The sequence below is a fragment of the Macrobrachium nipponense genome, chromosome 12 (genome assembly GCF_015104395.2).
Source record: "Macrobrachium nipponense isolate FS-2020 chromosome 12, ASM1510439v2, whole genome shotgun sequence".
NCBI classification, from domain to species: Eukaryota; Metazoa; Arthropoda; class Malacostraca; order Decapoda; family Palaemonidae; genus Macrobrachium; species Macrobrachium nipponense.
The window spans coordinates 99,846,823-99,861,822 of record NC_087205.1 but is presented as its reverse complement, the minus strand read 5'-3'; the positions used below and the strand labels follow the sequence as shown (position 1 = coordinate 99,861,822).

At 36.2% G+C, this 15,000-nt stretch overlaps 1 protein-coding gene and 1 pseudogene across 1 annotated transcript in view; one reads left to right on the top strand and one right to left on the bottom strand.

Moving 5' to 3' along the window:
- LOC135224701 (collagen alpha-2(IV) chain-like) overlaps positions 1-14,950 on the bottom strand; it is a gene marked incomplete at both ends in the record, with an annotated part of 28,962 nt that extends 14,012 nt beyond the window's left edge. Inside the window, 8 exon segments of the mRNA XM_064263971.1 lie at positions 3,141-3,303; positions 4,781-5,001; positions 6,671-6,884; positions 11,019-11,212; positions 12,135-12,321; positions 13,532-13,626; positions 14,330-14,522; positions 14,787-14,950. Coding sequence (XP_064120041.1) covers positions 3,141-3,303; positions 4,781-5,001; positions 6,671-6,884; positions 11,019-11,212; positions 12,135-12,321; positions 13,532-13,626; positions 14,330-14,522; positions 14,787-14,950 — 1,431 coding nt within the window.
- LOC135224702 (collagen alpha-2(IV) chain-like) overlaps positions 1-15,000 on the top strand; it is a 377,596-nt pseudogene that overhangs the window by 252,079 nt on the left and 110,517 nt on the right.

The following is a 15,000-nucleotide window of genomic DNA, read 5'->3' as shown; positions in this document are numbered from 1 at the left end:
AAAATCCAGTAAACATTCCAGGAGTAACTCATTTCCATTTTTCAATACATTTTTTTTTCATTACTACAAACTTAGGCTCTAAAAACCAGCAAACTCTCTGGGCATCTCTATTAATATTAATATTATTTTCATGCATTATTAATTCAACAATAAAATCAAATTAGGTTCCTACAAACTGAGGAAAATCCACAACAGTTTCCAACCTTTCATAATGATACATATCATTCCCTGCTTTAATTGAGGGAAGAGGAGGGAGAATGCAACTTCTTTTCCCTTTTTTTCACACAAATCTCTATGTTGTAACTATTTAGCCAAGATATGGGGTTATTCCTGAGGGATGACAATTACACATTATAGCTGGTGAATAACTGACAGCCAAAGGAGAACCCTTACTCAGCATGTAATAAGAAGCTATGAGGGTTAGGAAGAAAGAACTCCCCATAGGTTCTTATCTACAAAATGAAATCTATTTTCAATTCTGTATGTTACATCTCACAAGAGATCACAAAGTGTAACATGGGTAATTATAGCGTAATTCTTCCTTTCACAAATTCTAGTTGATGTGATGGGATTCCCAAAGAATGGTTTTTTTTTTTTTCTCATATTGTCTGTGAAATAACTTCAGCTGTGGAATATGGTTGGTTGAATTTGTGTAATATGATTTGTTCCATTGTCTGTACGGGATGTGCCACTCTGGTTTTTTACTAGCAACCTTTACAGTGGTTTAAAATAGTGTAAGTTTAGCCAAGCACTTGGCTCCATTTTGTTCATATCCTACCGGTTTCTCTCTCCTTAAACCTTAACAAAGAGTCCATGTTTTGTGACCAATTGCTACAGTAGAGTTACTGACCTTCTATTGAGACAGCACATCACTTTATCTGCTGAATAAATAGGAATGAGGATGATGGCAGCTGCCGAGTAACCCTGACATGAAGGGGCAAACTTCATGAACTTGAACATGAAAATCAGCATTCAAGACAGCTACATCTTATAAACATTGAGATATCAGGATTTGGGCTACATCAGAGTAAGTTGCTAGTGATATCTTGCGTGCTGGCTCTGATGAACTAATGACCTGCACGATAAACTAGCTTTCCAATGGAGAGAGAGAAAGCTACTTGGGTACTATGTTTCCATCATAACCCTACTAGTTTACAAAGACATCAATGGCAAATTTCATCTGCCAACTGGGATCCAAGAAGAATAAACAGCATATGTTCTACTTACAGCCTTCTGGATGCCACTCTTTGGAAACAAGAGACTGAGATCATTGATGCTCCGATTTAATTCTTGTATTCAAGGGAAGCCACTTAGTTGGTTCACTAAGGGGCATATGCACTGTTAGCAAACTTTCATTGAGACATAGCAGATTCTTTCCAACAGTCAGATGAGAAAGCTTAGAATCCTATCTAAATCAGGTTGTCACCTTTCCTTTGATGGTAACAGTAATAAGAGGAAAACCTTCCGTTCCTCTCCCTATTTCTGTCTGGATTTCTTAAAACACCCTATTTTCTTAAGCTGAACTGTCTCTGTAAAGGAATGTCACTCCCTTCGTGCATGTTCTCTCAGTGATGAGTAAAAGACTTCCTCCTCCATTAAACAATTAACCCTTGTGGGGATATGATCCCAAAATTAGTTGTCCATTGACCATTAAGGTCAAACTTTAATTGGCTTTTCTTTCCTCACTACTATAGCCCAATTAATGTAAGAAAAGTACCACTAATGAGTGGTTGTCTGTCACTTCCTGATTAACTATAGAAGAAACTTGACCCTCCATGTTTTATGATGTGGCATTCCTGTGTTAAAGGACTCCTCAGTCTGTTTGTAGTGTCTCTGAAATCTAGTCCTTTAATGCTTAGATGCTGATAGGAGTCTTGAGAATGTCTACTGTTGTCACTGCTGATCTGCACTAGTAAGTGCCTATCTTTGTTTCCTACACGAAGTGAAGATTCCCTTTACCCTCTACTATAAAAGATGACTTCATTTATGGACTTTATTCATAATAGAAAAATGGTGATGGTTATAAGGCAATAAGAAAAATTATGATAAATTAGACAGCATCCAGTCAGTAACTGCATGATCAATGGAGTGAAAATTGATGTAGTAGTGAGTTTGGGGTTAGCCCTGATAGCAAGAGCCTCATCTCTGCCAATAAAGGAAACTTTTCTTGTAAGTTTAAGTCCATCTTTCAACTGACATTCTGCTCATTGAGTGACATGCAAGAGTAATGAACACTTTGTAAGAACACCTCTTCTAAACAGAAAAAGATGAAAATCAATTTTGCATTCTGATTCAAAACCTGTTTATCGTGTCATAATTATAAATCAGTACAAATTATTTTGTTCCTGCACTTATACTTTCCTTGCTATGTACCAAATATTTTGGCTATATTATTCGTCTTCAATATAATTCCAGAGCAGAGGTATAGGGAGTTTAAATATGAATGATGTGAGATAATGAGGTTTTCATTATTTTACCTAAAGAAATTTCTGATAGGTATATTCTCATCAGTTTTTTTTATTAATAATAATGCTGTGTTAAATAAGTAACCTGCCTTTGCAATAAAGGAAGATTATTTACCGTAAAATGTTATTACAAACAACAGGAAGATTACTAATTTAAATTTCCTATAGTATACAGTACAGTACAAGGGTCATAGAGTTGAAAGATATTAGATGAGTTTTTTCATTAATTAAATAAGATAGATACATCAAAACTATTGTCAGTACAGAGGTAAATATTTTCTTCATTGTTAACTAATCTTTAATTTCATTTATGTACATATCTGAATGCAGATTCTGCCCTTATTTTCCACAGAAAGCTTGAGTCTTACCAGAATGTAACAAGTTTGAGAAGCAAGTAAATGTGTTTAATTTTTTGTCTAGCATTCAGTTTTCAGCAGATAAAAGGATAGAACAATAATTTCCTACTATACTAAATTAGTACATATTACACTTTTGTTGCTATCTCAGTTTGAAGCAAATATGTAATGCAAAGTGCCTTCATTATTGCAACATTCGAATTTGATTCCAAAGGCCTCATGTTATTTGAAGTTCCACAGCATATTTGGAACAATGTTTGCTATGACACTTGTTACTGAAATGAAGACACTCTAAAAATGAAAATATAAAAATAATTACCTTTAGCTCCAGGACGTCCAGGGAAGCCTGGTTGTCCTGGTTGGCCATTATCTCCTGGGAATCCCATAGGACCAATATCTCCTTTATCACCTCTTTGACCAGGTAATCCTCGCAGTCCAGGTGTACCAGGTGGGCCTCTTGGTCCTTGCAATCCTGCTAAACCCTATGAATTTAATTGCTAAAATAAATTTTCTTCTAATAAATCCAGAGAAACAATATTCATTTATGAAGGAAGAAACAGGAACCTAATCGATGTCACTTAAAAACTGCACAAAACTTATTGCAAATATTGGTTAACAGTCTGTAATTCAATTTCCTGATAGAAAGGGAATGAAAGTCACCTATTTAAAAATATAATCAAGCTATAATCAAGCTGACTAACTTTTCTTCTTAGTTAATGAAATGGCTACCTCTCACATATTAAAATGCCTTTCAATTTCTGCATTAAGAATACTTAAACTATTATCATTTATAATGTACAACCATTCCTGTGAAGTAAACCAAAACGTGAACTACAGTAACTTGATCTATCAAAAAGGAAGAAAAAAAAGTTGAATATCAGAAGAGAGAGAAAAGAAGCGAGTGAATGAAAAAATAAAGTTGCAAAAATATGAGTGTAAGGCCAGTACAGTATACAAAAAGTGGGAAAGGGAGTGATAAATGATAGAATGAATTAAAATATTGACAAAATTCCAAATCCATCCAGGGTATTCTAACCAGGATTAACTATTAGGTAAAGTATGTAAGTGCTTAGGACACCAAGTGAATGAAGCACTGCAAAGTCTTTATATAGTAAATAACACATAAACAGCAAGAACATTAACATCAATACTAATATTAATACTAATTTGAGTTATATGACTTGTTCGTTAGACAATGGAGGGACTGAAGGAACCATTAGTTCACCTATCTGTGGACATCACTTGGATTTAATCCAGCACAGCTACAGTTGATACAGAAATATTCAAAATGAAAACTAAAAACAAAATTATACATTAAATATACAAATTTTTGATAGCATTTCCCTGGCATCAAAGGCACTCTGATCTCAATGACACATGCCACTTTCGACTAGCAAAATTAAAAAAAAAAAAAACATGAAAAATAAGGTATAAGTTGACTGCTTTGTTTTGGTTGGTGTGCTGCACACATATGAACATCTCCTTGCATGGAAGAAGTGTGTATTTGCCGGGTACAGCATACTGATTATTGCAATTTTTTCACTTTTTAGTTTGAAAATACTTCGCTGTACGTTTTTCATACTCATATGTATCACATTGAGGTAAACTGCAAAATGCAATTGCTATGATTTGCTCGGCTTTCTCTTCTTCTCTCTGGGTTACTTTGACTATTCTTTACTGCTATTTATATAATCTGGCATAAGAAAATTTACAAATCCTGACATCCTCCAAAACACATCATAATCTATTTAGCTTAGGCAGTTAGATTACTGGTTGAAACCTTGGGTAAACAGTTAATGCAATACAGTATGTTTACTGATTAAGGTTGTACTGAGTGCCTTAAACTCCCATATAGCTCTATTACAGTAAATTAAGAAATCAATGAAATTCTAAACTTATCAAACTACAGTAAAAACTAACTTTAAAAAAAAAACAGTAAAATCTGTTCATATCTCTTACTGGTATTCCAGGGTCTCCTTTTAATCCAACAGGTCCTCTTGGTCCTTTGGAACCTTTTTCTGCAATCACCTGAGCAGAGCTTGAGTCTCCAGGTGGTCCACGTAATCCTGGTATTCCAACTTCACCTTTGTCTCCTTTTGTACCATCTGCACCAGGCTGACCACGTTCACAATAGCCTACCTCACCTTTACGCCCATTAATACCATCTCTCCCAGGGGTGCCTGTGAAAAACATTTTGTTTGTATTTAAGATTTTACAGTAAGTGGTACTAGAGGAAATACCACAAAAATTGCTATTTCTAGCACCTAAACAGCATCATGTGAAAAGCTCCTACACAAAGTTTGCTATTCACCTCTACCTTGCACACACTTCTTAGATACTGGGGCCTTCCTTTCCAGTAACTTTCACAGCATCTATCCAGTGTTTTCTGGGTCCTCCTCAATCTGTTTTGTACTTCATCATCATACAATCTTTTCACTAATCATCCTCCATTTTTTCCACATGATCAAACTAAAAAAAAACATTCATTTTCACCAAGACTGAATTATTTTTGAAATTATATCTCCTCATTTCTCACCTTTTCAGTTCTCACAGGATGTAAACTGCTCACTTAGCAGGACTTTTTCTTTCACTCACATTCAACATACTTCATTTCCATGAAGAGAAATTGTTCAGGAATTCCCTTATACATTCGCACTATGGCTTATAGACCTTCCAAGCTCTGGAACTTGAGGCTGCCCTTTTCATAGTGGAACCCTAAACTTTTAATGTGCTACACTATGAAGAAGGATGTATGTCCATTTCACATCATACAAGCTATATCTCAAATTCAAATACAGAAAGAACTATCTTCTCTGTAATGTATATCAGTGTTTTAGTGGCCATTGCTTTTACAGCTGAGATATATCAATAGAATCTAGTGGTCAATTTTACCTGATATATAGGTATCTTTAATAGCAACAGTGACCTCTTAAATTCTAAATTTCATCACAATGCTTGGATAAAGTTATGACTACTAGCCTTGAATCCACTTGGAAAGCAAATGAAGACACTGCCCCTACTATGGTAGGGGGGGGGGTCTGACCTTTATGCATGAAAAGTTATAGTAAGAACAGGCTATAAAAGATGCATAGCTTCTATGGAACTGAACAACTGAGAGAAAGAGAAAGAGAGACAAAGCGAGGTTACTCAATAAAATTACACTTAAATTTAAGAAAAGGTAAGCATGATTATGTTTGTGTTGAAAAAGAAGTTCGTCTTGCTCTAAAAAAAATCCACAGAAAGGAAATTTAATAATTTTTTTAGGGCTGAAAGTTTTAAATCTAGAAATAATCCTCAAAGAATGATATGGGGCTACTGACGAAAACTTATAAAAATTTTTCCTTCACAAACACTGATATTTTTTAATGATAAGAGACATCAAAAATCAGAAATGATTATGTTATACTCCATGGATAAAATGCAATCAGTTCAGATGTATTTGGTCATTGAGAAACCTTTTTTCCAACAATAATGATCACAAACATTCAGCTGCTTACATATAACCTGGGAAGAAAATTTTAAAAACCCATCAACAGTTTGAGCAATTCTGTTAAAATAGTCTGTCATTCCTTAATAAGTTTGAAATGCCCTTGACTGAAAAAATTTTTAGAATTTGAAACTTTTTACCAGGACAGCTCATACTATGTTTCATTTCAAAATATAAGAGAATGAAATTCCTAAAATTGAAATAACTTTTTGAATAAAATATTTGTTACATTAAATACACTATAAATACTGTGATAACAACACAAAATTCTTGTCAGAAACCTGTGGTTTATAAATGCAAATGTTTCAGCATTTAAGAGTCATTGATGTATAGTTTGTTAAAATATTAATATTCAACAATACCTGGAAATCCAGTGTTTCCTTTACTGCCCTTTTCTCCTGGAAAACCTTGTAGACCTGGTCTTCCTGAGAAGCCAGTTTCTCCCTTGACTCCAGGTAAACCTGGGCGTCCAGGCTGTCCTTTATCTCCTTTGGGACCAGGAGGACCTGGCAAAGCCTCTGTCTTTTCACCCTTGTCACCTTTCTGACCTGGTAATCCTGGCTGGCCTGCAGGCCCCTGGAAAAATTTTGTTATTTCAGAAAACTGCAACCTAAACTATAAATAAAATACTTTTATATATATGTATATACTGTATACACATATATATATATATATATATATATATACACACACACACACACACACACGCACACAGTCAAACCTTGGTTTTTGGACGCCACTCTTTATGTATGTTTCAGTTTTCGTTGACTTTCTATGAAATTTTGTCTTGGTTATTATACTTTTCCTCGGTTTTCGTACACTCGGAAACATTCCATCCAGGGCCCAGTGTGTGATCGGCCCCCATATCAAGCGCCCATACAAAGGATCCCATCATCTTTCGTGACCCATTCTGCTTTTGTGTTCATTGTTTTTGTGCTTTTTTATTCAAGTGCAACTAAATAAGCCATCATAGGGCCAAAGAAAGTTTCAAGTGCTACCCCTTCTGTAAAAAAGACGAGAAGCACTATAGAATTTAAGAAAGAACTAGTAGGAAATTGATGGAGGAAGTTGGATGCCAATCTCAGTGAGAAAATGCATACAAAATGCATATAATATACTTGGGTTGTCCATATAATAAGGTTCCCAAGGAGCTGCAGTCGCGAGGAATGCAGTTACGCGGGATCCGGCGACACTAGCGTGTAGCTTGGTTCTCCCTCTCCCAGCCCCCCGCCCCCACCCGGTGAGCTGTCTGCGATGCTCAGCCTGGGCTTGGCAGCCGATAGAGATGGAGCTCCCACTCGCTTATCCCACCAGGTGCGAATTACGCTCTGTGATTCGTTTTTTGTGTGCAAAAAACACTGCACTGTGGACATTCATTCCCAACTGTGTGAAGTCTACGGAGAAAAGTGTAAGAGTGTACAACATGTGCACAAATGGTGCAGGGAAATCAAAGACGGATGTACAGACATCCATAACGTATTTCAGAACTGGAGAGGAGCTGAAAGAAGAGGTTTTAAGCTACCTTCGCGGAGCAGCGGGAGAGTTCTACGATTCAGGCATAAAGAAGATGGCACACCGCATGCAAAAATGCATTGATCTCAACGACGATTATGTTGAAAAATAGGAAAAGTCTAAGCTTTCCAAAAATGTATTATTCAATGCCAATAATCATGTTTTTCATCGTGAAAAATCTTTGGGAACCTTTACGGACAACCCTCGTATAATATATACTAATATCTAATATATAACTTAAGATATATATGTAATATATAATATATAAATAATATATATAAATATATATATATATATATATATATATATATATAATATATACATATGGGCAGTCATCAGTTATCGGCGGGGGTTCTGTCCTTCAGCAGGGTGCTGATAAGCAAAATCTGCCATTAACCAAAACTTGGTGATTTATGGCTCTTATGGTGCCGATATCCGGTCAGTGGCACTGATAAAGGGTTTATGGTGCCTCCTTTAACTATGTTATGGTGCTATAACTCTATTATGGCACCTTAAATTGCCGGTTTTATGACACTCGATAAGCACCATAAAACTGGATCGCCATTAACCGAATCCCCAGGCAGCCGGGGACTGCCTCGACATCTACATAATATAGTCTGAAGAGAGAAAAAAGTGAGGTGTTTCCAGTCTTCCTAAATGATCGAGAAATTCTCAATGCATTACTACCCTTATACTATTTATCTTGCATTTTAATACTTTTTCATCTATTCATTTATTTATACTTTATTTTTTCTTTTTTTAAATAAATGGGATGTCTTATTCCTGTACGCAACCAGCCCAAGAAGAGCCTTTTCTAGGCTCAGAGGTCTGAATACACTAATTCTTTATAATATACTGTAATTATAATAATAATCTTTCTGTATGCTATTTCATTTCCTCCTACCTCTTCCTAATGAACACCGTATTCCATGGAAGTCAGTGGCTTCTGTGGGCTTGTTCCATTTGAATAGGTTTCATCTACTGAAAATAATAATAATAATAATAATAATAATAATAATAATAATAATAATAATAATAATAATAATAATAATAATAATAATAATAGTAATAATAATAATAATAAATGACAAGAGTAAGGGAAATATAGCTAGTAACTACAGGCCTATCACCTGCCTACCAATAATGTGGAAGTTACTAACAGGTATCATCAGTGAAAGGCTATACAACTACCTAGAGGAGACAAACACCATCCCCCACCAACAGAAAGGCTGCAGAAGGAAGTGTAGGGGCACAAAAGACCAGCTCCTGATAGACAAAATGGTAATGAAGAACAGTAAGAGAAGGAAAACCAACCTAAGCATGGCATGGATAGACTATAAGAAAGCCTTCGACATGTTACCACACACATGGCTAATAGAATGCCTGAAAATATATGGGCAGAGGAAAACACATCAGCTTCCTCAAAAAATACAATGCGCAACTGGAATACAATACTTACAAGCTCTGGAATAAGACTAGCGGAGGTTAATATCAGGAGAGGGATCTTCCAGGGCGACTCACTGTCCCCACTACTCTTCGTAGTAGCCATGATTCCCATGACAAAGGTACTACAGAAGATGGATGCCGGGTACCAACTCAAGAAAAGAGGCAACAGAATCAACCATCTGATGTTCATGGACGACATCAAGCTGTATGGTAAGAGCATCAAGGAAATAGATACCCTAATCCAGACTGTAAGGATTGTATCTGGGGACATCCGGATGGAGTTTGGAATAGAAAAATGCGCCTTAGTCAACATACAAAAAGGCAAAGTAACGAGAACTGAAGGGATAAAGCTACCAGATGGGAGCAACATCAAACACATAGATGAGACTGGATACAAATACCTGGGAGTAATGGAAGGAGGGGATATAAAACACCAAGAGATGAAGGACACGATCAGGAAAGAATATATGCAGAGACTCAAGGCCATACTCAAGTCAAAACTCAACGCCGGAAATATGATAAAAGCCATAAACACATGGGCAGTGCCAGTAATCAGATACAGCGCAGGAATAGTGGAATGGACGAAGGCAGAACTCCGCAGCATGAATCAGAAAACCAGGAAACATATGACAATACACAAAGCACTACACCCAAGAGCAAATACGGACAGACTATACATAACACGAAAGGAAGGAGGGAGAGGACTACTAAGTATAGAGGACTGCGTATACATCGAGAACAGAGCACTGGGGCAATATCTGAAAACCAGTGAAGACGAGTGGCTAAAGAGTGCATGGGAAGAAGGACTAATAAAAGTACACGAAGACCCAGAAATATACAGAGACAGGAGAATGACAGACAGAACAGAGGACTGGCACAACAAACCAATGCACGGACAATACATGAGACAGACTAAAGAACTAGCCAGCGATGACACATGGCAATGGCTACAGAGGGGAGAGCTAAAGAAGGAAACTGAAGGAATGATAACAGCGGCACAAGATCAGGCCCTAAGAACCAGATATGTTCAAAGAACGATAGACGGAAATAACATCTCTCCCATATGTAGGAAGTGCAATACGAAAAATGAAACCATAAACCACATAGCAAGCGAATGCCCGGCACTTGCACAGAACCAGTACAAAAAGAGGCATGATTCAGTGGCAAAAGCCCTCCACTGGAGCCTGTGCAAGAAACATCAGCTACCTTGCAGTGATAAGTGGTACGAGCACCAACCTGAGGGAGTGATAGAAAACGATCAGGCAAAGATCCTCTGGGACTATGGTATCAGGACGGATAGGGTGATACGTGCAAACAGACCAGACGTGACGTTGATTGACAAAGTCAAGAAGAAAGTATCACTCATTGATGTCGCAATACCATGGGACACCAGATTGAAGAGAAAGAGAAGAAAAATGATAAGTATCAAGATCTGAAAATAGAAATAAGAAGGATATGGGATATGCCAGTGGAAATCGTACCCATAATCATAGGAGCACTAGGCACGATCTCAAGATCCCTGAAAAGGAATCTAAAAAACTAGAGGCTGAAGTAGCTCCAGGACTCATGCAGAAGAGTGTGATCCTAGAAACGGCACACATAGTAAGAAGAGTGATGGACTCCTAAGGAGGCAGGGATGCAACCCGGAACTCCACACTATAAATACCACCCAGTCGAATTGGAGGACTGTGATAGAGCAAAAAAAAAAAAAAAATAATAATAATAATAATAATAATAATAAATGTTACCAACCTCTCTTCCTGGTAAGCCTGGCGGGCCTGGTTGTCCATCGTCACCTCTTTCTCCAAGATAGCCAATCGGGCCAGGAGGGCCGCGTATTCCAGGAAGCCCAGGCAAGCCTTCTGGGCCTGGTTCGCCCTTAACACCTTTATCACATGGACCACACTCACATGAAAGTCCAGCATCACCTTTTGGACCATCACGCCCTAGAACAAGAAAGAATCTTAACAGGAGTTGTGGCTGATGACAAATAGCAGAAGAATTTCATATAAAAAATATCAATTTCTAAACAAGGACACATCATAAAATTAAACACAAACTTTCATGACTACCATGATGTAATAACAAAGTACGTAATAACTAATAAGATGTCTATATTGCATAATAACTTGAAAAGATATTTTACTTTATCAAATTATGAAAGACTATGATAAATGAAAGAATAAGGAGTAATATTCAAATACAGAGGTGTTAAGATTAAGAAATGAGAACAAATCTTAAATCACTTAATGATTAAATGATTAATGCAAATATAAGATTCTTAAATTTCAGTAGCACTTTTTCGAGTTCACATGCAATACATTATTAAATGTATCAATAGGAATGTCAATAAAGTGTTATAAATGTCCAACTACTGTACATTCCAACAAAAACAAAGTTTCACTATTATATCATATGATGTTTGAGAAAAATTTCTTGGTAAAAAATTTACCTCAGGAATTCAATCTCCACTGTATTGTACAATTATCAAGAAATTCTTATATATATATATATATATATATATATATATATATATATATATATATATATCATATTATAGTGGTATACATAGTGTGCTTAATGCAATTTCTGAATTCTCCATCCATAATAACTGCATAGAGAAAATAACAACACTGTAGAAACATGATACAGTATTTGTTTCAGTGAATATGAATCCTACACCAAATACTATTCTATAGTCAAGATTAGAAACCTTATCAAGTTTTGTATTCACATACTGTACTTTGATACAATTATTCATTAACTTCATGACAAAAAAATAATGTACCTTGGTACAAGAACTGGCAAAAATATTCTGAATAACTGGGCGTCAAACCGCATGTTAACTCCTGTATGTTAAATGCTTACCTGGGATACCATCTAAGCCATGATTACCAGGGATACCAGGGGCCCCAATGTCACCTGGTTCACCTGGAGATCCAGGTATGCCCAATTTACTGTCACCAGGAATACCAGGAGGGCCCTCAGGACCTGGAGGGCCACGGGCTCCCGGGATACCATCGCGGCCTGGTGTGCCATCACGTCCTGGGGTTCCCTAAGTGAAAGGGGTAAATCTGTATCACTTTACTAGCAGCTCAAGAACTCATTTATGTGTATGAACATCGGAAATATTAGTGTCTTATTAATAGTGTTGCCGTATCACTGCCATCATACAAAGAAGTATAATTTCGCTATGATGTCAGGCTTACAAATAGTAAATAGGGTACGTAGTTCAAGCTTCCTTCCTATTGCACACAACAGAATTTACACTTTAGTACCATGCATAGGTAGATTCTAGAGGACTTTGCAAAAAAGCAAACAAATTTCAGCAGGATATAAATAATAGTTATTTGGTTCAATGTAAATTACATTATCTCAGGTGTACTATTTATTGTAAGTGGTCTCTGAATGAAGTAACAGGGTGCAGATACAACCTATGAAAGAAAACTGCATTCTAGGTGGACCTGACTAAAAAACTGCAAAATAAATAAACAGAGTACGGTTTTTACAACTTTGTACACATTTAATAGCATCTACTTGATAATAAGAAGGTGTACAGAGTCAATAAATAAATTCTGAAACATTGCAATTTCAAAATTTGCTTTAAAAAATACTAAACACCAAGTAAAGGACAAACTGTTGGTATCCCCATCAGCATAAAACTGTAGAAATGGAATTAGTAACTAAATAGTAATCACACTATATAGTATTGCTCCTGTTGAGCTCGAGGAAAATTCAGCTGAAATCTCAGTTAATGAAGAAGTGCACACAAGGGTTCCAAAGCAGTCAGGGGTGATATTAATTTCCTTTTTATACTAAAGAAGGATTATTTTTCAGTCTCAGAAGGTCTATATGTATATCCCACATTCCTTTACCCTTTAATTTCTTAAGTATGATACCAATCAGCTGGCTGCCATTACATTCTATATCAGATTACAGGCAATTTCATTAGAATATCACTAGAGTATATTGAATTAAATCTTCAATAAAGGAATTTGAAGCTTTCTATTAATTGAATTTATGAAAGACTTATTATTTCAAAACTTGATGTGCTTTGATGCATGCATATTAACTAAGCAAAGACATTTACATTGCAGGCATGTAGGAATTGCTAAACAAAAAAAATTTAATCACAGTATGTGTGTACTAGTAATGAAAAGGATAAAAAATAAAGTGTAAAGTAACTTGAAATTCAGACTTCTAAGAAACTCCAAAAAGCTATGAAGAATTTGATTCTTTATGAACATTTTATGTCTTGAACTCACTGGAATAGCATATCCTTTGTCACCCTTTGGTCCAGGAACTCCAGACAAACCACGCTCACCGGGTAGACCTGGTGGTCCTTCAGAACCAGGTAAACCTATTGAAATAGAAAGGATAATTAAGACAAAGGAAATCTGTTGAAACTGACAGAATAAAGAAGACCTAGTAGACCTGGTGAAATGGAATGGATAATCAACACCTAGTAAAGCTGCTGTAATTGAAAGACTAATTAAAATCCGGCAAACCCAATGAAATGGAAAGGATAATTACGAGCAGGTAAGTCCGCTAACATTGAAAGAATAATAAAGACAAGATAAACCAGCTGACACTGGAAGTACAATTGTATGTGATCTTAGAAAGGAACTGTTGAAATAGAAAGAATATCTAAAGCTACTAACACCTTTATAAACTTTAATGGAATAAGCATTTTTATACTCAACTGTTTAATGTAAATGTAACTACTACGTACAGTACAGAATCATTCCTTTTACATGTACTATCCATATTTCAGTAAGTTTCATCATGAGCATAGATAAAACAGTATTTCACAATTTTGGATTTCATACAGATCTACTGTAGTATTTATTTTGGCTTGTATTTGAAAAATCAAAATTTTCTTGACTAGTCTGGAATTTCCTTAGGGAATATAGTACTATATCTAATACCAAAACCTTACATCCTATACGTACTCAAATTAACTAGTGATCAAATTTGTAAAGGAAACAACTTAATCATCAATAATTCACGAATTTGCTTCCATTAGTGTTGATTACAGAATTCACGAAAATATTCATACATACCTGGAAGTCCACTGACACCCTTGTCACCTTTAAGCCCTGGAGGACCTTCTCTTCCAGGATTACCAGGTTGTCCAGGACCACCAGGAACACCCGGTGGTCCACGTCCACCAGGGATTCCATCTAAACCATCCTTTCCTTTAGGGCCAGGGAAGCCTCTTAAACCAGGAGGTCCAACAGGTCCTGGTGGTCCTCCCTACATTGCAACAATTTACATACATATTGAAGTAAGTTATCAGTACATCATACATTAAAGGGTATAAATATGAACCATATAAATATTTAACAGATTTTAAGGTAAAAGATACCTTTCAAAATAATCAACTAGACAACAGTTACTAACTCTAGTTTGGTAATGTTCCTTTACGAGCTCTCACTGATCGTATTTCAGTACCTAATGTTTACTAAAATGGTTATATTATTAAATCATCAGGGGTTGAAAAAAAAACTGGCGACTTACTTTTGAAGGTCCAGGAGGACCACGATCACCTTTTGAACCATCACGTCCATCACGACCAGATAAACCAGGTTCTCCTCTTAAACCAGGCAGACCATCAAGACCATCTGGGCCCCTATCTCCTTTACTCCCAGTTGGTCCAGGGGGTCCAGGAACACCTTCACGACCTGAAATAGTAAAGTGATGCTAAGAAAAACTCTCAGGTATTAAGTGAATA